The 20,331-nt window shown below is 53.5% G+C and overlaps 12 protein-coding genes across 12 annotated transcripts; 5 read left to right on the forward strand and 7 right to left on the reverse strand.

The window, feature by feature from the left end:
- Positions 1–30: 30 nt before the first annotated feature.
- Positions 31–1,167, forward strand: SAICODRAFT_17067 (NADP-dependent alcohol dehydrogenase). The gene has a single exon (XM_019165745.1). It carries the CDS (start codon positions 55–57, stop codon positions 1,057–1,059), a length of 1,005 nt encoding a protein of 334 aa, XP_019026421.1. The 5' UTR covers positions 31–54; the 3' UTR covers positions 1,060–1,167.
- Positions 1,168–1,980: 813 nt separating this feature from the next.
- On the forward strand, positions 1,981–2,761 carry SAICODRAFT_28970 (uncharacterized protein). The gene has a single exon (XM_019167279.1). It carries the CDS (start codon positions 2,044–2,046, stop codon positions 2,413–2,415), a length of 372 nt encoding a protein of 123 aa, XP_019026422.1. The 5' UTR covers positions 1,981–2,043; the 3' UTR covers positions 2,416–2,761.
- A 427-nt stretch (positions 2,762–3,188) lies between these two features.
- On the reverse strand, positions 3,189–4,232 carry SAICODRAFT_88452 (exosome complex exonuclease RRP41). The gene is made up of 3 exons (XM_019171558.1): positions 4,177–4,232; positions 3,647–4,114; positions 3,189–3,593 (listed from the first exon to the last, which is right to left on the reverse strand). The coding sequence occupies exons 1-3, from the start codon at positions 4,208–4,210 to the stop codon at positions 3,364–3,366; spliced, it is 732 nt and encodes a 243-aa protein (XP_019026423.1). The 5' UTR covers positions 4,211–4,232; the 3' UTR covers positions 3,189–3,363.
- Positions 4,233–5,318: 1,086 nt separating this feature from the next.
- On the reverse strand, positions 5,319–5,949 carry SAICODRAFT_52727 (cysteine proteinase; the record flags this gene model as incomplete). Its single annotated transcript, XM_019169165.1, has 2 exons — positions 5,319–5,782; positions 5,835–5,949. Coding segments are annotated over 2 exons (579 nt in total), but the record flags the coding sequence as incomplete, so codon positions are not given.
- A 339-nt stretch (positions 5,950–6,288) lies between these two features.
- Positions 6,289–7,218, forward strand: SAICODRAFT_28971 (Co-chaperone Hsc20). The gene has a single exon (XM_019167280.1). The coding sequence runs from the start codon at positions 6,319–6,321 to the stop codon at positions 7,123–7,125; it is 807 nt and encodes a 268-aa protein (XP_019026425.1). The 5' UTR covers positions 6,289–6,318; the 3' UTR covers positions 7,126–7,218.
- Positions 7,219–7,243: 25 nt separating this feature from the next.
- On the reverse strand, positions 7,244–9,131 carry SAICODRAFT_33350 (putative phenylacetyl-CoA ligase; the record flags this gene model as incomplete). The annotated part of the gene is made up of 5 exons (XM_019168286.1): positions 7,244–8,085; positions 8,140–8,261; positions 8,315–8,766; positions 8,832–9,054; positions 9,118–9,131. The coding sequence occupies 5 exons, from the start codon at positions 9,129–9,131 to the stop codon at positions 7,244–7,246; spliced, it is 1,653 nt and encodes a 550-aa protein (XP_019026426.1).
- A 269-nt stretch (positions 9,132–9,400) lies between these two features.
- On the forward strand, positions 9,401–10,630 carry SAICODRAFT_17072 (ribosomal protein S5 domain 2-like protein; the record flags this gene model as incomplete). Its single annotated transcript, XM_019165747.1, has 3 exons — positions 9,401–9,581; positions 9,643–9,917; positions 9,974–10,630. 3 exons carry the CDS (start codon positions 9,401–9,403, stop codon positions 10,172–10,174), a joined length of 657 nt encoding a protein of 218 aa, XP_019026427.1. The 3' UTR covers positions 10,175–10,630.
- Positions 10,424–15,096, reverse strand: SAICODRAFT_183187 (uncharacterized protein). Its single transcript, XM_019165934.1, has 5 exons — positions 14,497–15,096; positions 14,235–14,439; positions 11,445–14,168; positions 11,090–11,393; positions 10,424–11,039 (listed from the first exon to the last, which is right to left on the reverse strand). The coding sequence occupies exons 1-5, from the start codon at positions 14,817–14,819 to the stop codon at positions 10,726–10,728; spliced, it is 3,870 nt and encodes a 1,289-aa protein (XP_019026428.1). The 5' UTR covers positions 14,820–15,096; the 3' UTR covers positions 10,424–10,725.
- Positions 14,847–15,562, reverse strand: SAICODRAFT_53281 (uncharacterized protein; the record flags this gene model as incomplete). The annotated part of the gene is made up of 2 exons (XM_019169206.1): positions 14,847–15,356; positions 15,422–15,562. The coding sequence occupies 2 exons, from the start codon at positions 15,560–15,562 to the stop codon at positions 14,847–14,849; spliced, it is 651 nt and encodes a 216-aa protein (XP_019026429.1).
- A 333-nt stretch (positions 15,563–15,895) lies between these two features.
- SAICODRAFT_28974 (uncharacterized protein) lies at positions 15,896–17,518 on the forward strand. The gene has a single exon (XM_019167281.1). It carries the CDS (start codon positions 16,015–16,017, stop codon positions 17,113–17,115), a length of 1,101 nt encoding a protein of 366 aa, XP_019026430.1. The 5' UTR covers positions 15,896–16,014; the 3' UTR covers positions 17,116–17,518.
- Positions 17,519–18,083: 565 nt separating this feature from the next.
- SAICODRAFT_183242 (N-terminal nucleophile aminohydrolase) lies at positions 18,084–19,377 on the reverse strand. Its single transcript, XM_019165935.1, has 3 exons — positions 18,680–19,377; positions 18,274–18,555; positions 18,084–18,252 (listed from the first exon to the last, which is right to left on the reverse strand). Exons 1-3 carry the CDS (start codon positions 19,151–19,153, stop codon positions 18,250–18,252), a joined length of 759 nt encoding a protein of 252 aa, XP_019026431.1. The 5' UTR covers positions 19,154–19,377; the 3' UTR covers positions 18,084–18,249.
- Positions 19,378–19,445: 68 nt separating this feature from the next.
- SAICODRAFT_88466 (splicing factor 3B, subunit 5) lies at positions 19,446–20,083 on the reverse strand. Its single transcript, XM_019171559.1, has 3 exons — positions 20,044–20,083; positions 19,789–19,995; positions 19,446–19,738 (listed from the first exon to the last, which is right to left on the reverse strand). Exons 1-3 carry the CDS (start codon positions 20,044–20,046, stop codon positions 19,691–19,693), a joined length of 258 nt encoding a protein of 85 aa, XP_019026432.1. The 5' UTR covers positions 20,047–20,083; the 3' UTR covers positions 19,446–19,690.
- Between the last annotated feature and the right edge of the window lie 248 nt (positions 20,084–20,331).

Below are 20,331 nucleotides of genomic sequence, written 5' to 3' on the forward strand. Positions count from 1 at the left end.
TCCTCGAGATGTGAGGAACAACCTCCTACACCTACAACAGTCACATTCGTCGATATGCCTGAGATCCAAGTTTTCAAGGGAACCCCCGAGGGAAAGGTCATCGAGGCCACCCACACCATCCGTGACATCAAGCCCGACGAGGTCTTCATTAAGGTCACCCACTGTGGTTTCTGCTACACCGACATCCACTACCTCAAGGCCGGTAACGTCCTCGGTCACGAGCCCGTCGGTATCGTCGAGGAGGTCGGTTCCGAGTGTAAGCGTCTCAAGAAGGGCGATGTCGTTGGATGGGGATACCTCCACGACTCCTGTATGGAGTGTGAGATGTGCATGACCGGAAGGGAGATTCTGTGCGCGGAGAGGAAGATGTATGCATACGCTGATTTGGATATGGGTGGTATGGGATCTGGCTACATCGGAAAGGAGAAGTACGTCTTCAAGATCCCTAAGGGTCTTGCCCCTGCGGATGCTGCCCCGTTGATGTGTGCTGGTGCCACCGTTTTCGCTGCTATCTACAACAACAACATCAAGCCTACCGACCGTGTCGGCGTCGTCGGTATCGGTGGTCTCGGACACTTGGCCCTCCAGTTCTTGAAGGCTTGGGGATGTCACGTCGCTGCTTTCTCCGGCTCTGACGCCAAGAAGGCCGAGGCTGAGCACTTTGGTGCTCGCGAGTTCGTTGTTACCCGCGTTGCTGAGGACGAGGAGTTCCAGATTGAGGAGAAGTTCGACTTTATCCTCTCCACCGTCGCTGGACAGATTCCTTGGGCTAAGTACATGCGCTGCTTGAAGCCCACTGGAACTATGATTCCTCTCGGTCTCTCCTCCGACCCTGACATGATCACACCTTACTCTGACATCATTGTTCACGAGCTCAAGGTCTCTGGATCTTTGGTCGCTTCTCGTCATGTTCAGAACCTCATGCTGGAGTTCGCTGCTCGTCACGGTATTAAGCCCCAGAACGAGATCATGGAGATGACTGCCGACAACATCAACGACGCTGCTGATCGTTTGCACAAGGGTGACGTTCGTTACCGTTTCGTTTTGGAGAGGAAGTAGAGCGTGAGATCATCCCAGGAGGATCGATCCAAAAAGGCATCAGGATATAGAAGGAGCAATAATGATACCCGGGGAGTTTACGATAGACAAGATATGATAATACATGCTTTCAATAGTATTGCGAGTGTCCTTTCTCTTTCGTTCTCACTCGTGAAAGCTTCTCTGCACGACGCTGCATCTGTCGCATCGGCCGGCAGGCAGTTGCAACCCCACATACGAACCGGCAATTCCAGTACACGTACACCATCCAAGTTCAACAATCCACCAAGCAATCCAGCTCGCTTGAACGACGTCTTCATTGAAGACTTTGACACTGCTCTCCATACGCGGCTGACTTTCCCTTCGAGTCGAGAAGGACAGCGAAACTCGAATTGCTCTTCTCGCCTTCGAAGGAATAGTCATTGCGTGTGCGGATCACCTGCGCAAAGGAAGATCGTCGCTTTGTTTGTGTGCGACACGTTGATCGGTGCTTACAAACGCGCCGCCTTGATCACTCCTGTCGCAAGAGTCTGTGAGCGCCAAACCGATTAAATCTCGAGTCATACGGTAGCGGTCAAGAGAAACTGTCGACACAGTTAGCGCAACCTTATTCCTATTCGCCACCTCAAACCTATGTCACAAGGACACGGCGGATCAGGCTGGCAACAGTGGCCTAATGATCCACTTGGTGGTTCGTCAGCTTCCGGTAAAGAACCCGGCCCAGCCGACTGGTCTCAATCATCCCAAGGAACAGCGGGGTCTTCACAACAAAAAGCTTGGAACGCGTACGTAATCCCAGCATCGTCACAACAAGCATCACAATCTCAATCGCAATTCTTCCCATCATCTCAAGAACAACTCAATCAACAGCAGAAACAGAAACAAACCTACGCAGCACCACCACCACCCCATCCACCATCACCTTCCACAATGAACGATGACGACCTCAGAATATCTCGCATCGAATCCCTCTTCAACCACCAATTCCAGGTCATAACCCGGCCCATGGCCCTGCAGGCAATTCGACACGCTTCCTACTACGGTGGTCTAAGCGGTAACAAAGGGCTAGCAATGATCGGCGAATCAGCAATGCGCCTAGCAATCGTCGAGATCATGGCCCTAAAGCACGCAAACCAAACAGGGCTCGTCACGGTTAACTTGAGCCAAACGTTGAATAACGCGCATCTTGCTGGTATTGGACGGAAGTTGGAGTTGGACAAGTTGATTCAAGTTGGGCCGGGATATCAGGGGAAGGCGGTGGATTCGATGATTATGACGACTTTGGAGGCTATTATTGGGGTTATCTATTGGGATCGGGGGACGGCGGGGGTGAGGGAGACGATGGAGAGGTTGGGGATTTGGAAGAACCCGCTGTAAGGCGGGAGGCGTCATGGGCGAGTGCTGCACTGTGAGGTTGGGAATCTCACGGTGGAGTTCTATACATGAGCAGGTATTTCTATGAACGAGGTCGGCACTTCGGACGATGCACGCAGACGTGAAACCGAGGCATGGACTATTCACGCTGTACACACATTGGTGTGTACTCAATCATGTCATCTGGCAATTGTAAGGAGGGGTGGTGACGCGAACACATATCAGTACTCTGTATGTATTTGCCTCGCCTCCATCCTGTGCAGTACCAAATGCGATCTCTACGGCGAGCATAACCATATTATCGTTCCATACCGTTGAAGCTTCTCTTAATGACTCACGCATTCCCTACCTGCTCCGCACTTCCCCTCGTCACCATCACGTTCCCCTTTGATAAGTAGAGAACACACCGAATTTTCTTTCCAACATACCACAGATACTTCCTCATCCGCATCGAGAGACTTGCCACGCACGCCTTCCAATACACTAACCAATCCATCCTGCGAACCTCTTCTTCTCTTTTGCACCGGTTGTCGAGTTCGAGAGATGTAGCGGGAAGGTAGAATTGTTTGGGTCGGTACAGTATGGACTTGATTAGGATATTACGGCAGGTGTAGAGGCTTCTGGAGGAGAGAGTGAGACGGAGAGTTGTGACGTGGTCAAGATAAGATGCGACTTCTTCGAGCATTTCGAGTGGGAGGGGAAGCAAGAGTCTGTTGCGTATCGATAACGACTGCCAGCTGAATCGGGAGATGGAATTGAAGGAAGATAGACGAAGGCCTAGGGTATATCATCGTATTCAACTAGTCCTCGTAACAAACTGTGGGCTTTGTTTGAGCTCGTTGGGATTCTCAAGTTCTATCCTGAGCTATTTTCCTCTTATATCGATTCTTCAAGCGAGGGCCCGGATATGTAATTCGCCTCCTATAACTCCCAACATCATCAACTGGGCATTCACTGCTTCTGCTCCTCCAACCTATCCAGGTATGCCTTGCTGGTTTTCCTCACAGTCTCGTCCATCATCTCCTTGATTTGCCCACATCCAGCAATAGCAACACTCAACATACTCTCAAACTTGTCCAGGTGTAGTCTCGTCTCCATCTGTAGTAACGCAACATCTTCTGTCGCTCCTTGTGTTGCAACTGTGCAGTACGCCATGTCGTTCTCCTCCATGTTATTCAGATCTGTGGAGAAGAATTAGTGAAGTCCAGCAGGCAATAGTCACAACTGCACACACCTAATAATGGCTCATTGTCATACAATCCGGCCGTGCAGGCACAGATATAATTGCTTATCGGGATCCCCGCATCCACAATCGCTAATGTGACCGCATTCACACAATCCGCAAGCATGCCCCCATCCTGACTCAACACCTGCAAACTGACACTAATCTCACTTCTCGGTGTCAAACTCACCAACACTGCATCTGAAAACACATCTTCAATCAACGTCGACCACTCTTGTAACCGCTTGTCTGTTCTTGACCGCTTTTTTCTGTCAGTGGTAGAGAAGGCGGGGACAGAAAGGTCGACGGTGATGATTGTTTTCTCCGGGTGTGCAGTACCCCGTTGAAGCGGTTCCCGGGGGCCGCGGACTGCGCAGAGGATCTTTGTATTGCCGTGTTCAATGTAGGAGGATCCGTCGGCATCTGGGAGGAGGGATATACGGGATGTGAAGCAGCGGAGTTCGTTCCAGCGGCGGCCGTCTGCGTACCATGGTCAGCACTTCCAATCAAATCCAGCTGACTGTAATATGAAGGAAACATACCCAATCGAAGTCCTTCAGGTGATAGAGTCTCCATATCTCTCAAATCCTGATTCAAGTATTTCACCTTCGTACACCTCGCTCATGAATTCCGCTGCAAGGCACCGCACGCGCACGCGCCCCGACTCATACGGGTACTCCGAGTTCCTCTCGTTACCTTATACATCATGCTACGGTGGACAAAATTTTCAAATATCGATCAGAAATATGATAGTAGCTATAGCTCTCATGCTGAAAAAATGGTCCATCCTGAACCCAATATTACATCCCGTAATGATACACGTCGCGCTCGCGTTCCCACGGCTAGCCGGCTCATCTCCTCCCAAGTAAATTATCTCGTCATTCTCCTCTCTTACGTGGGCGCACCTCTCCATTGGCCTCCGTTAGGATCACAGCGGCCTCGAATCCCGTCAGTATATTCCACCCTGCGGAACCTGCTGCCCCGGAACCTGCCCCGGCCCCGGCCCCGGCACTGGCACTGGCACTGGCACCCGTCCCCTCGCCTCATTATAGCTCACCCTCGAATCCCTCACATACGCTTGTGGCGGCACCCCTGGTCCTCCATCAGCAGCGACGGGTAAGCTCCCACGACGTCCAGCCGTTGGACCACCCATCCCCATGACGGCAGACGGTACGCTCCCACGGCGTCCCGCAACGCCGGAGCCAGGGTACGCGCTGGGCACCGAAGCCACACTCGCCGCTGGACTCGTGCCCAGACCACCGATCATAGGTTGAGATGTGTTGGACAGGTTGGACGAGGTGGGTGATAATCCCATTTGTCCCGAGATTGGCGGATACGAAGGTGGAGCTGCGCTGGACGGTCGTTGTCGGCTCCGGGACGGTGATCTCGAGACATTAACGGAAGAGCGCGGACTCGACATTGATGTCCGTCGGTTCTCAGGCGGGACCATACTTGCCCCCAACTCTCCCACCCCCTCCCCATCCACCTCCCTATCAACCGACGAGTTTGTCGTAGTAGTCGTAATTTCAACGTCTTTGGCTCCCCCAACTTTCCGTCCCTGTTCTTTGACGATCTTCTTGATAATCGAGATCATCTCTTCCCGGCCTTGTCGGCAATCGACAGCAGCCCCCGCGTCGCCCTCGCGAACGGACATATCCACGCTCGCTTCGCGGTTTGTGTCGAGAAGACGGCCGACGAGGAGGCGGGTGAGGAGGCAGACGCTGACGCCGCAATCGCTGCCGTTTTCTTGTTGGGGGGTTTGCATAGACACGAACTCGAACTCTTGCCCCGCCCCTGCTCCTCCTGAGCCCGCTCCCGCTCGCTTGCTGTTGAAGAGTTTGGAGAAGGCGGAGGACATGTGGCGGGCTGGTTCTTCGTTCGCGTTGTGGAGGGAGTCATAGGACATTGATACGTTATCCCGGAGCGAGACAATGAGGAGCGACCAATGTGAGCCGCCGACGGAGGTGGTGTCTGTGTTGTCGTTTATAGGCAGGAAAAGATGCGAGGCATCCATCAAATTCGGAGGAAGGGCGTCGGCGATCATAGATGGGTCCGGAGTTTGTGCGATCAAAAACGCCAAGGAAGGACGGATGAGGAGGACGGAAGTGTCGGTAAAGTTTGGAATGACTTCGCGTTCGAGATATTCATCTGTACGTCTTGATCAGCCGAGTGTTCAGCTTGCAAGCCGGTAAAGACGTACACCAAAATGAGAGGTTATTGTCGGATAACCAGCCTAGACCTTGGAGGTTATCCATGTCTTCATCGTAGAGACACACGTCGTAGTATTCTAGCAGTGGTCTTGGTGAGGAGGACATCGCTGACTGCTTCCCGCTCCACCATCAGCCTCCATCCTCATAGCAAGCAAGAGAGAAGGAAAGGTGGGGAGACGTACCCGCAACCCCCTAATGGCACTCCGAAAGCGACCCAGCGTAAATGATTAGATGTGTAGATGCGTTGACGCTTGTGTTTCCTGCCAACAACAATGGTGGATCGATCGTTGCCTACAACAGCAGGGAGGATCGTGGTTCTTATAGACGGCCTCGTCTGATTTAAGGTTATTGGCGAAGGGTCCACTTGGCTGTCGTTTCGTTGCCCCGGACGTCGGTGGCGAGAATCGATTCAATCCCAACCAGCCACGCCCATCCCCCACCATCCTCTCGGCCAAGCAAATAAAGAAATTGTCAATGAGGCGATCCGTCATCAACAATCTATCAAGCGTCCTCAGACGAGGATCTTTCGCCCTCGCCTCCAGCAGATCAACCGTTTCGCGGGCTACGATTGCCAGATCAGCTCTCCCTCCCATACAAGCTGCTGCACCACTGCGGCCTTATTCCACAACCCGTACGTCACAAACACCGCGAAAACAATGCCCAACCTGCTCCACCCCCCTCCCACCCTCAACCCTGCTCTGCACCTCCTGCTCCTCCCTAACCCCTCTTCCTTCCTCGACAACGCATTATGACTTATTCGGATTGAGTCCTCCACCGGAAGGACCCTTCGATGTCGATGGCCGGGCGCTTAGACAAAAGTTCCTAAAGATGCAGCAACTCGTCCACCCAGACTCTTTCGTTAACAAAGAGGAGGGACAGAGGAGGTTAGCCGACACCTTATCCTCGCACTTAAACAACGCCTACCGAACCCTCCTCACCCCACTACCTCGCGCAACATACCTTTTATCAACATACCACGACATCCACACCGACGCCGATACTCCCCCTCCCGAGACGCACACCCCCGACCCAGCAATTCTGATGACCGTCCTCGAAGTCCGGGAGGCGATTGAGGAAGCGCGGACGGAAGAGGAAATCGAGGAGATTAAGAGGGAGAATGAGGAGAGGATTGAGGAGACTGTTGAGGAGATTGGGAGGGCGTTGGAGGGAGGGGATATTGAGGAGGCGACGCGAGCGGCGTATCGGTTGAGGTATTGGAATGGGATCAAGTCGGCGGTGGACGAGTGGGAGCCTGGGAAGATGGTCAAGATGGATCACTAAATCAGTCCTTCTTAGGCACAACAAGCATGGTCGTTTCGCCATAGATTAAAAGCGTAGGAGCATGCAAAGAATCAAGATAATCATACAACTGCAATATCCTACAACATTCTCTAGCAATCTAGAGCTTCGCAACAGCCTGAAACGCCCCGGCAGTCTCTCCCTGCGCCTTAACCTCATCCCTCAACTTCCTCCTCAAAATCTTCCCCGAAGGACTCTTCGGCACCTCCTCCACAAACCTAACCCCCCCTCTCAACCTCTTATGCCTCGCAACTCTCCCCTTCACAAAGGCAACAATATCTTTCTCCATCTCCATCTCCCTTCCCTTGACACTATCTTTGAGAACGACATACGCGCGGGGGAGCTCAGTCGCCTGCGTCGCGTCATAGACACCGATGACAGCGACGTCCTTGACCGCAGGATGAGAGATGATGACGCCTTCGAGTTCGGCCGGGGGGACTTGGAATCCCTTGTACTTGATCAACTCCTTCACGCGGTCCGTGATGAACACGTTCCCCTCCTCATCTACATACCCAACATCCCCCGTCCTCAACCACCCATCCTCCGTAATCGTCTCCCGCGTCGCCTCCTCATTCCCATGATACCCCTGCATAACATTTGGGCCCCGAACCCAAAGCTCTCCCTCCGTATTCACCGGGAGTTCGTCGTGCTCAGGCCCAGGTGATACGAATTTGAGGGACATATTGGGGAGGAGGTGGCCAGTCGAACCATACACGCGCCACTTATTCCAATCTTGGACGATAGAGACGGGAGAGGATTCGGTCATGCCGTAGCCTTGTTTGATAGGGACTCGAAGGCGTTCGGTGGCTTCGATGGTGAGTTCTTTCGTTAGGGGGGCGGCGCCGCAGTTGAACATTTCGAGGCTTGTGAGGTCGTAATTGTCGACGATGGGGTCTTTAGCGAGTTGGAGGATGATGGGGGGCACGGCGTAGACGTATGTGACTGTGAGGACTCCTGTCAGCTAAGATGCAACAGAGCACGAGAGGAAATCATCACTTTTGTATTTCTGGACGATGTTGCAAAAGTCCTTGAGCGTGAATTGAGGAAGGATGATCACTGGGATACCCTGGAGAACGGGAAGGTGGACGAGACACGTCAACCCGTAGATATGGTAGAATCTGTATGTCTTGGTTAGCTTTGTTTTCTGACAATGAAACCTCAAACAACATACGGCAGCACTCCGATGTACTTGCTCTTTCCCACGGTAAAGTACTTTCCCTCAGCCCCATACAACTGACACATATTCGCAATCAAGTTAGTATGACTGAGCATAACGCCCTTCGCCAACCCAGTCGTTCCACTAGAGTAGACGAGGTACGCCAAGTCCTTACTCGGATTCTTGATATGCTCAGCCTTCGTCAACTGGTTCTTCGACATAATACTCGACCACGGCTGGAATCCCTGTACGCTCTCCTCCGCAATCACGTAAATCCTCTCACGCGGGATATTGAGCGTCTTGCACGCTTCGATACCGATGGGGAGGAGAGAAGGTTGGATCACGAGGATCCGGGCACCGGAGTTACGGAGTTGATGGGTGAGTTCGGGGGCGGTGTAGGATGGATTAACGGGCGTCACGATACCAGAAGCGATATGCGTTCCGAATGCGACGATGGGGTATTCGACCTATCCCAACCCTTTTCGTCAGTCCATGAATTCGAATTTGATCACGAGAAAGAGGTGGCACATACAGCGTTTTGGGTCATGATAGCCAAGACATCGCCTTTCTTCCACTGTAACTTCTCGACGAGACCAGCACCGAATCGACGCGAGAGGTCCTTGAGTTGGTTCCAGGAGCATCCGACTCCGGTCATGCCATTTACGAAAAGCGGCGCATTTGGATCACAGGCGGGTTTCCTGTCGAAGAGGAATGAGATGATATCCTGGTCAGGGATATGAACGTCTGGACGAGGTCTGTGGACAGATCATGATTAGCCGACACATCCAACAACAATGCCGTATGGTCCATCGACATACGATTTGAGAGGCATTGATCGATGTTAAGTGATTTGAGGTAACGTTGTCAAGTGTGATCGAGGATCAACCTTTTGACACATCTCGAGACGAGCCCGGTGCCCCACCTCGAGGAAGTAGCTTCATCGCCGAAGCTGCCGAAGTGCGGGGACCAAGTGTCGGGTGTTGGATTCCGCTTAATACGAAACGATATAAATCTGGCCTCCTGTGGCGCACGTGAACGTATACGTAAATCACGGGCACCACCTTATTCCTTAATCAACCCAGCAAAGTTATCACTGCCAAAATGTCACCAACAACAACCACCACCGCCCTCCTCCACCGCGCAGACGGCTCCTCGACATGGTCCCACGGCCCCACAAAACTCCTCTGTTCCGTGAACGGTCCGATGGAGGTCAGGTTACGCGACGAGCAAGTCGATAAAGCGACGATTGAGGTTATCGTACGGCCGGCGGTTGGTGCACCAGGTTTGTCTTGTCTCCCTTTGAAAGTATGGGTTGGGGATTGTGCTGATGGGAGGGTTGATAGGAACACACGAGAAATCACTCGAACGGAAACTCCTGTCTGCGATTTCGCCGATAATCCGTGCGCAGCTGCATCCACGAACCCATATCCAAATCACCATCCAAATCATCTCAGCACCCCCATCACCAGATGGAAGTGTACACGTTTTGGCGGCGGGGATTAATGCAGCTTGTATGGCCCTGATGGACGCAGGCATACCCATGTCATCCACAATCTCCGCCGTCGCGATCGGCGTAGACGAACAAACAGGTGCGATCTCGAGAATAGAGGACGTAAACGTAAGTCCCCCCCGCAACATCCCACCTACCACAACGCTGACAATTGTGGGATTTAGAGCGCACGATCAACCCACGTCATCTGCTACGAAAATGTCCACAAACAGTTGGTGCTGTGTGAGAGTCTTGGTGATTTTTCCGATGAGGAGTTTTTTGGGTGTTTGGAGGCTGCGAGGGAGGGGTGTGAGGAGGTTTATGAGCGCATGAGGGAGGGGATTAGGGAGAAGGTTGAGAGGAATGAGGTGTGGAAACAAGCATAGGGGCAGAGGTGGGACTTTGAGGAAGCACAGGAGGGAAGAGTCACGGAAGAATTGCAGGCAATGGTTGGATAGTGATACCATCTGCCAACGTGGGAAAGCAGATCAAGTCTCCACGAGAAGCAGACGACACGCCTCAATTAAATCAGTATAACAGATATAAAAGGTATACATAAACACACACAAACAACCCCCTCCCCGAAATCGCTCACTTGACCCTCTTCCTCATCGTCGGCATCCCAAACGGCGCATCCTTCAACCTGCCCGAAACAATCCTTCCCCTCTCCGCATTCCTCTCCCTCAACTCCTTCAACCGAGCAGCGACGTCATACCCGATTCCCTCGCCAGCGACTTCCCTAACTCCATCCATATGTTTGCTGATCTTGTTCTTGCCGGTGCGGAGGGTGTTGTGGAGGTTGGCGTAGTCGGACTGACGCGCGCTGTCCATGACGGTCGTGAATTGTGCTGCTTCAGTGTCGAAAGAGGTGATGGTGGAATGGAGAGTGACTTCTTGTTCTTGCATGCGTTTGACGAGAGCCTGTTCGAAAGAGTCATCAGTACACTTCAACAACCCCTTTGGGTGGTGATCGAACCTTGTTTATCTCCCCCAATAACGCGAGCGTCGTTTTATGATGCTCCGGCAGACTTTTCCTCCAGCTAACCTCGACTTCGTCTTCACTCTCGCTCATCACTTCACTAGCATCGTCCATAGAGTCATCTTCATCAACACTGCTCGCGGACGAGATAGACGATGAAGGTCCAACGAGGGTTTGGTCGCCTGAAGAGGTGTTGAGGATTCCTTGTCGTTGAAGGAGGTGGTAAAAAGAGCTTTCCTGGGCTTTCCTCTTGGTTGGGGGTTTTTGTGGAACTGTGAAAGGTGTCAACATATCATCCAGAACAGTTGTTTCACACGCTCACCTGCATGGAAAGCAGAAATTTCCTTGCCATCCCACGCCCTCGCCGCATTGTTCTCCTTCGTCTTCTTTCCCACAGCATCTTTCTTCGCTTCCGCAGGCTTGAACTTAGCAGCCGCCGCTACGGCAGCAGCAGCCAAGGGCTTTCGGAACGCGGGCTCGTCCCTGGCGAGATTGATGTTGCTCATGGCGAACATCTCGTCGGTCCTGTTCGAGCCTAGGATCACGTCCGTACTGCCCAAGTCCTCGCGACCACCCATCATGCGACCAGCATCGGCAAGTGGGACGGGGGAGCCGTTGCTTCGAATCTGTTCTCTCCAGTCAGCATCAGGTCCTATACAATGGGAAACAGGACATACCGCAGTCATCTGACTCATCTTCGTCATATTGTGCTCCGCCTCTTCATACTCCATAACCTCCGGCGCCCCATCCTCCTCCACATCCTCCACGAACTTACTCTTCTTCACATCACGCTCACGCTTCTCCTCCTGCAATCCCCTCTTCTTCGCTGTAGCGGGCCCAGAGTTTAGAGGGCCTTCTTTACCCCAGGCGATGACGTTCGGTTTGCGGAAGAGACGTTCGTCGATGAGGTGGGCTGACGGATGACTGGCTGCCTGAACGCGTACGGGTTTCTTGGGTTGAGGGCTGGGGGTGCCGTTGTCTTCTGACATGGAGTCATCGTCAGATGAATCCACCACGAGACGACCTTTACGGGCTGATTTGTTGGCAGCTGTTGGTTTTACTGGCGCTTTCTTGGCGGCCTTCACCGGCCCCTCAGCCTCGGACATGCTCATGTCCGATTCGTCCTCAAGGATTATCCCACGCCCTGTTACCTTCTGCGCCGCCTCCAAGACAATAAGGCCTTCGTCGGCGACCATCGTGTCCGCAGACGTGCCATCTTCCTGCGTCGGCTTCAGTTGCTCCTTCATCTTCTTCTCAGTAACAGCCTTCGCGCCACGACGAGGTAACACTCTCTTCTCCTCGAGCTCTGCTTCGACTTCATTTTCAGCTTCGGAAGCGTCAGCATGTGCAGCGGCCTTCGTGGCACGGGCTTTGCGACTCTCTGCGACCACGCGTTCGAGGTCAGCCGGCGCACTCTTTCTTGTGTTACCCTTGGCTGGCTTCATTGCGGTCTTCTTCGGGGCCGGGACAGGCTCTGAGATCTCCGCCTCCGACTCATCCACGACTTTCTTTCCTTTGGCTGTGGGCTTCTTGGTCGCTGCAGCAGGCTTCCTGGCTTCCTTCAGCGACGCCTTTCCCTTCGCCTTAGCTTTCGGGAGACCGGGCATGTCATCGTAATCCGTCAGCGAGCCCTCATCTTCCTGTTCATCTTCCATAGACAAACGTCGAGCTAACTGCGCCTCCTTCTTGGACGATGCGAAAGTCTTGACCGGAGCGCGAGAACCAGGGGTCTTGGACTTCGATTTGGACCAGGTGGTGACGACAGCCTCTTCGTCGCCGACTTCTGAGCCATTGTCGTCAGGGAGATCGTAAACATCTTTCTGGGTCGCTACAGGTTTTTTTGGAGCAGGTTTGGCTGCAGCCTTCGACTGTAGTTGGTCCGGTCTTCTAGTTGTCTTCTTGATCGCCTCCGCTTCAGCCCCGGGCGGGAGGTCATACAGGTCTTCGTCCTCAGCAGCCTTCTGCACAGCTTTCGCCTTCGTCACCGCCTTCTTCGCAGGAACTTCTTTCTTCGCCGAGGGCTTCTTGACGGGTTCCTCCTCAGCGTCGTCGTCCTCAGGAAAGTCAAAAATGTCCTTCCCTTGAGCAATCTCCGGCTTCTGTGCCTTCTCCTTCGGCCTCAGCGGCTCGAACTTCTTCTTCGCACCAGGTTTTCCGACGGGAGGCTTCATCATATCACCGTCCCTCACCATCGGAACTGCAGCAGGTGCCTTTTTGGGAAGCTGTGGAGCATCCTTGGGTGAGTTCCAAATATCGGAGAAGGCACGGGCGACTTGAGAGGACATCCGGGGAACTTGCTTCGGACCCTGAGCTCCCTGAACGGGAGCAGTGACGGGCTCAGGTTGTGCGGGAGTCATATCTCTGATCGGCGTCTGTGACGGAAGCTCAGTGAGGTCACTCATCGCATCACTATCATACTCCTTCTCCGCGTCTTCCTTAGAATGAAGACTTTTCTGCGAGGAGTACGACGGAGACGAACGAACGCCTTCCTCGACAACTTTGAGACGTTGTGAGGCTTCCACAGCTTTCTGCTCCATCGTCTTTGCTTCCTCCAAGGCGATGCCGGAGGGGATGGCTTTGGTAGGCATACTTGTCTTTGACCTCTTCTTCTCCTTGGAGAAGCGAGCACGACCGAGTTCGATGCGTTGCAAGACTTTAGGACCGACATCCTCTCCTTGCGAGTCAGAAATGCCGAGCTGAAAGGAGAGAGTCTCGACGGGCTCAAGAACGAAGTCGATGGTAGCACCAGAAAGCTTCAGGTTGAAGGTCGAAGATGCACGATTGAATGCAGAAATCTCATCAACCTGGTCGTATGCAACGTCCAAGATAACGAGTCTCCCCTCCTCGAACATATGCGTGCAGATACCATCATGACTCAAATGTATCCACTGTCCGCTCTGAGTAGGTTCAGGCTGCGCCGTCTCACCGTCCAGCTGAACATAAGTAACCTCAACGCTCAATGGTGCCTCCTCCCCACGCGTCTGATTAAGACAAGCAAGCCAGTCCAAGACGTGCAAACCAGCCCTCTCCTCGATCAAGGCTTGTTCCAAGTCATCCGCTAATACGGGGTTCGGCCAGAAACACCGCACAATCTTCTCTGCTTGTGCACGGTTCGATGGAATCACGCTTATCACGAAGCGGAGACACGCTTCTTGAAGCATATAGTCGGCGCCTACGGCGACGATAGAGCCAATTCTAGGGCAGTGTGTGCGAAGCGTGAGGCGAAGAACGCGTTCTTTCATCTTTGCGGAGGAGCGCATGAGGGAGTTTAGGATGTGAACGATGACGCGTGGAGTTTGGATAGGAATTGCGGCCGTGAGAGGAGGGAAGAGGGCGAGGAGGGTGGTGTCATCGATGCTTAACTTGCGATTGCCGTTGTCGAAGTTCAAGTCTGCCCATCTCTGTAAAGCGTCATGTCAGCATACATCCAGGCAACTCTGTCCTTCGCATATTGGCTTTTGCTTTACCAGTACAATCTCCCACCCAGCCATCGCATTCTCCATCTTCAAACACGTCTTTATCACCACTTCGACAACAATCGCCTCCAAATCATATCCCCTTTCTTCCTTCCCCAGTACCTGGAATAAATGCTGCGCGGCGGTGCGGTCCGCGTCGGTCAAGGTCTCGACATCATCGAGGTACTCAAAGACGCCGTCAACCAATACGTCCGGACTGTACGGCTCCACAACCAAATTAGCTACTGCAAAAAGGAGGTTGGGTTATCCTTACACAGCAGCGGGAGCGGCGCCCCGTTTCCCCCGTCCACGTCCCGGTGACTTCTCTAAATGCGCAAGCAAGGATGCAAGAGGCGAGGTATCTGACGTCGGCATACGAGTAGTTGTTCGGTCAAGTAGCAGAATAGCAGAATAGCAGAATAGCAGGATAGGGGGGTTCAGGGGTGTGTGCGCGGTGAGAGGCAGCTGGACGTGGCGTGAGAGATTTGGATCCAGGCACCAGACCCGTGGGAACACAAACGCGAGAGCTATCGCTGCTTCCCTCAACCAAGAGTATTGATGCTCGCTGATGTTTAGTGTTCGTGACAATGCATGCATAACGCCGGACCTGGACGTGATCACGGACTATCCTCCCGCCGTTAACCCCTCCGTCTCAACCTCCATGTTTTCCAGGTGCTCCTTGGCTTCTTGTTGCTCACTCTTGACAACTGGCTCCTCTGTCTGAACCTCCTTCACCTCTTCCTTCTCCGTCTCCGTCTCCGTGTCCTTCACCGCCTCCCCCGTCTCCTCCTGCTTCACCGTAGCCGTCCCACCCGTCAAAGCCTCGCCTTTCCGCTCGGCTTCACCCCCCTCCTCCTCATCACACCCACACTTGTACCTCTCCGCAATACTCAAACAATCAAACATATCCTTCCCTAACCTCTCATTCACCAGATTATGCACAAAACACCCCCACTGACTCGCTGTCTCTCTACTCGAGGTTTGGGGTGGGTAGAGGGCGAGGATGGATTGGAAGTGGGTTGCGCAGTCGCCGCAAGGGTAGAGGCGGGAGAAGAGGTGGAGGTAGGTTGACAGGGCTGTGCGTTCGTCGAGGGTTGGGGATTCGGGGAAGCGGGCGAGCATTGTGTGGAAGAGCTACTCGGATATCTGGATTAGTACGGATGGGGGTTAGGGGTATGAGGTTCGGGTTTGGGACGGACCTTCCATGATGCGCGACCGAGTTCGGCTTTTATGGTCTCGTTCCCAAGTTTGGGCATGATGACCCCACCATTCACAACCCCATCCTCCTCCACTTCCTCTTTCTCTTTCTGACTCAACTTCACCACCGGCGCCTCCAACATCCCCTCCGGCGGCCTCACACCCACCCCCACCCCAGCACCGCCTATTACCGGCGCGACCACGGGATCAGCTGAAACAGAGGCGGGCGATTTATATGGAGAAATCAACCCACTCGGCGAATTCCGTAGGGAGTCGTAGGATGCGAACAGCATGAATACAACGATCATGACTGCGGCTGCGATTGAGAGGGTTATTTTTGAGGGGCGGATCATGGTGATCGCAGCGAAGCGGTGGTGTTGTGTTTGGTGTTTGGGCCTTGTTTCGAGGTGCTGTCAGGTGTATGTGGGTTGGTGCACGGGGTGCAGGAGAGGTGAACACCAGAAATCGTAGCCGACAGCTTTCATCCAGCATTCATCCAGCAATTAGTCCAGAGTTTTTGGTAGAGGCCCATCGATAAACCATCCTATTCACTATAGGAGCTCCCGGATGAATGCAATTGCAACCTCGGTCCACGATGCTTCTCCGCCATCCTCTAGTTATAGCTCGGGCTCTCATACGTCAATCACCTCTGAAATGTAGCCATAGAGCGTTCAGTGAAACCTCACTCGTCTCCTTCACCCCCTTCACCGAAACCGATAAAACCGACCTCCTCAACCGCCCATCACGGACCTACCACGACCTCCTAACCTCAACCCCGCACGATATACTCAACGCGACACTCGACGGCTACCTCCCTCCTCTCAAAGAAGAGTTACGTCGGGGAACGAGTGCGCTGCCACCGGGTCATCATTTGGTATACTTCCCCCTCTGTGTTCCCGAGCGGGAGTTAGCGAGGGACGGATACGACCTCATCACTGCCCCTCCCGAGCCATGGCGACATCGTCTCTGGACGGGTGGGAAGATGAGCTTCGACCAGTCCCTCCACCTCAGCGCTAATTCTCCAATGCCGATGAGGATGGAGGAGATGATTAAGGATGTGACAATCGACACCAGGACGGGATCCGGAACCGCACACGAAGAAAACTCAATAAGCAAACTCACCGTCCACGTCGAACGCTCAATCTACTCAACCCCTACCTCCGCCTCCGCCTCCACCTCCGTCCTAACCCCCGCCATAACCGAACTCCGCTCCATCACCTACATCCGCTCAACCCCACCCCTTCCCCCACCCCGCACCCTCCGCTCCCCCTCCTCGCAGTTCGATTTCGAGCACCACATCCCACCAACAACACAAACCCTCCTATTCCGTTTCTCTGCGCTCACGATGAACGCACACCACGTCCACCACGGGAGCGGATCAGAGGGGTGGGGGAGGCCGTTGGTGCACGGGCCGTTGCAGGCGCTGCTGCTGCTCGAAGTTGTTGGACGCCACCTGAGCGGTAGCGAAGGTGGGTTGGGGAAGGAGGGGTTGAAGGTGAAGGGGTTTGAGTATCGGTGTCTACAGCCGCTTTTTGTGGGGGAGGGATTGACTGTGAGGGGGAGGTGGAAGGGTAAGAAAGAGAGTGAGAAGAAGGAGAGGTTGGAGGTTTGGGGGGAGACGGTGGAGAGGGGGCTGGTTTTGAGGGGAGTGGTGGAGGTGGGTGAGACCGAGGCCGAGCCTGGTAAGGTTGGGTGATCATGACGGGAGATGGGAGGTACAGACAATGTCATCCGGGTCGTCGACGCGACAGATTGCGTACGTATGCCCAACTGCCGTGACGACCTCCAGAACCTATCTTAGGAAGAACAGCTATGTGGCGTGACGTTAATGGTGTCTACGAACAAGGCCGATGCCGAGGGGCGTTTGAAACCGAGAGAGACCTGGATTAGGCTGCATATGGAGTTGGAAGATGTTGTGGTGTAGTTCGCTCACGGGGAAAGCGTTGAAGGATGGGGCATGGGGGTTGTTGCGGATGTTCGAAGCGGAAATATAACAAAGACGGCAGAGACGAATATTGCACCCACGGTTCACATTACTTGGGTATCCTGGATATAGGCGAGGCGCACAAAAGCCCAGCTAGCAAGAATCGGTCTTTGGCTGCCGTCCATGTCCTTTTCAAGCTCATTCTGCCGTCCCAAAATCCAATTGAATTTCCCACGAGGCATGTCTCCCTTCTATCAATGCTGACTTATAGTCAAAGACTTGCTCCAAGCTCAGCCTGAGCTGTAGCCCACGAAAGGACTCTCACTCTTGAACTAACCCGCGCATCTTTCCAGGAGCTGGTAAATGCCATCGACAACTTCCAATGCGGTCAGCCCTGGCCAATATACGGCGTCGATGGAGCCTCGTGTTATGGCATGTCTTTCACGGTCATTTGAAGACTGAATGCAAAGAATTAAAAAATAGCATGTTCTGCTAATGCAACGCATATAGTCCATCGTTCAGCGTGCCCAATGTATACCTTCAGTGATTTCCCACGGGCCTTGTGCTTCGATACAGATCTTCCACGACACGACCGGCGAACAGAGCGTCGCTTTATACCTATAGTGGTAGATCTCGGTTCTGTGAAGGCGATACCCACCCACTTCTAGCGATGTCAGCATGTCAGGCCCCGTGTCGACGCGGCTCTTACACTTGTTCTCCAGGCTTGTCGATTACGAATCGGGGTGGTAGTAGACCTAGACGCGAGAAGCAGTGATAGTGCACGAACATTAAGCGATCATTCCTGTTCAACGCCGGGAGACCGTGACATGATTAGCAAAGGTGAATCAAAGTGGTATTGTTATGCAAATCTCCTCCTCTTCTCATGCCCTTCCCACAAATCTATTCTTACTCCTCCATCTCCCCCTCAGCCTCCTCCCTAGCCGCTCTAACCGCCTCCTCAATCAACTCCCTGGGCACAAACTCATGGATCCCCGCCTCCCTCGGTCCCACCTCTCCCTCTCCAGCTCCCTTGACCGCAACCCACGACATCTCCAGCTCAATATCCTTTTCTTTTGCGTCGTCGTGGGTGAGGAGGATGATGCGGGCGGCGTGCTTGACGGCGTCAGCGGGGGAGAGGGAGGAGAGGTCGAGTTTTTCGAGTTCGGTGCGGGCGAGTTGGCGGCCCTTTCCGGCTGCAGTTGCGTGGTAGCCCTAGGATAGTCGTCAGTACACGCTTTTCATTCAACGCCTCTCCAGCTCTCGAACAGGCAGGCTCGCAAGCCTCACACCCGCTCGCAAGCTCGCGGGTTCGAGTGGCGGGGTGGTGAATACGTACCCAATACAACCCACTCGGCTCAACCATATACAGCTGTGGTCCATCCTCATCAACCGCTCCAATGATACCCGCAATACCAAAAGGTCTAACACTGCTGTACATCGTATACGCCTGCAAATATCCACCCATCCTCTCCGCCAGAACCTTCCCAGAGATCCTCTCCTTATAGTTCTTTCTCCAACCACCTGCTTCCTCCCGTGCCCTCTTCACAAAGTGCATACCATCAGGCACCAACCCTGAGAAAGCGACACCGGCATGGCGGTCGACGTGAGAGATTCGGCGGTCGGTGTTAGGGGTTAGAAGGGCGGAGGGGCGGAGTTTGGCTAAGGCGAGGAGAGTGTAGGTAGATGTGCGGAGGCCGATGGCGGTAGGGGCGTTTTCGATTGCTTTTGAAGCGTATTCGACTTGGAAAACGCGGCCGTCGGGGGAGAAGGTGGAGTTTGAGAGGTCGTAGCCGGTACCGATTGAGGACATGGTGGCTATGAGGAGTTATAGGGACTTGCTTGCTGGTGAAAGTAAGAATGCAGAAGCGTCTCCTTTGTCTAATTGGCCGTCTCACTGGGGGTATCTGGCGCGATTGCTTCTCGTCTGTGTCGTAACAACTGCTGGTGAGCTTCGACCTCGACGTACGTACGCGCACCTCCAAAGTTCGTCATCAGACAGGATACGAAAATGGTACCAAGTAAGTTCGAAGAATATACTTCTTTTCTTTATTTAAAGATAAATATCCGGTCCTTGAAAGTGTTTGGTCAAAATCACTGATCACGTGGACATGGAAGACCCTGAGAATAACTTTCAGGGAGTATGCTCTCTCATTTCTATTCTGTGTTCCGGTACCGTCGCGACCCCATAGCCCTTCGATGCTCTTCGAAAGAACATGCTTCCGCATGCTCGACGAGTCTTTTCCACTCCCTTTTCACTCTCTATCCTTTGCCGAGGCGGTCCTGCCTGTCCCTCAGCTCCTCTTGTTCACCCATAACCAATCTTGGACGCGCCATATCGTATCCCTGATCAATCATCATCTCTAGGCGGAGGAGGTCCACAAGGCTGTACCATTTTCTGTGCATTTGAAATCAGCCGACGTCACCAAATCCCCAATTTCAACGCACCTCAATCATATTCAACCTCGTCCTCTCCATAGTCTCTCCCAAACCCACAGACATATAATCCAGCATGGGGGCATGTCCAACAAAGCTAGACAGCGAATCACGGTGTTGGTTGACCAGCCATTGGTGTTTGGATGTGTCGGCGTGACCGGTACCGATGTATCGGGATTGGAGGAGCTCGAGCTGGGATTGGACGCGAAGTTTGTCAGCCTGTCGACTGTTAGCAAAGAATCATAGTCGACGTGCCCGCAGCCTCACCATTCTCTTCGTTGACACTCGTCGCAAATGGTCGAGGTTGATTCTCCTCAGGGTAATGTGGCGGTGCACCCATGTCCTGAGCGTCATAGGGAACTCCACACGACGGAGCCTCGAGCCCGACAGTACACGTACACCAAACAACATCTCCTGCCTCTACTCCTAAAGTCTCGGTCTATCAACGTTCGATTCGCCGAGCGAACAATTCAATTCATTCCTTCGCGTCGTTTATCTTAAGGAGGTCACGGAGTTTCGTTATCAATTGAGCGTACGCGTCTGTGGATAAGAGAC

This window comes from Saitoella complicata (assembly GCF_001661265.1).
Source record: "Saitoella complicata NRRL Y-17804 unplaced genomic scaffold SAICOscaffold_3, whole genome shotgun sequence".
Classification (NCBI taxonomy): Eukaryota; Fungi; Ascomycota; class Saitoellomycetes; order Saitoellales; family Saitoellaceae; genus Saitoella; species Saitoella complicata.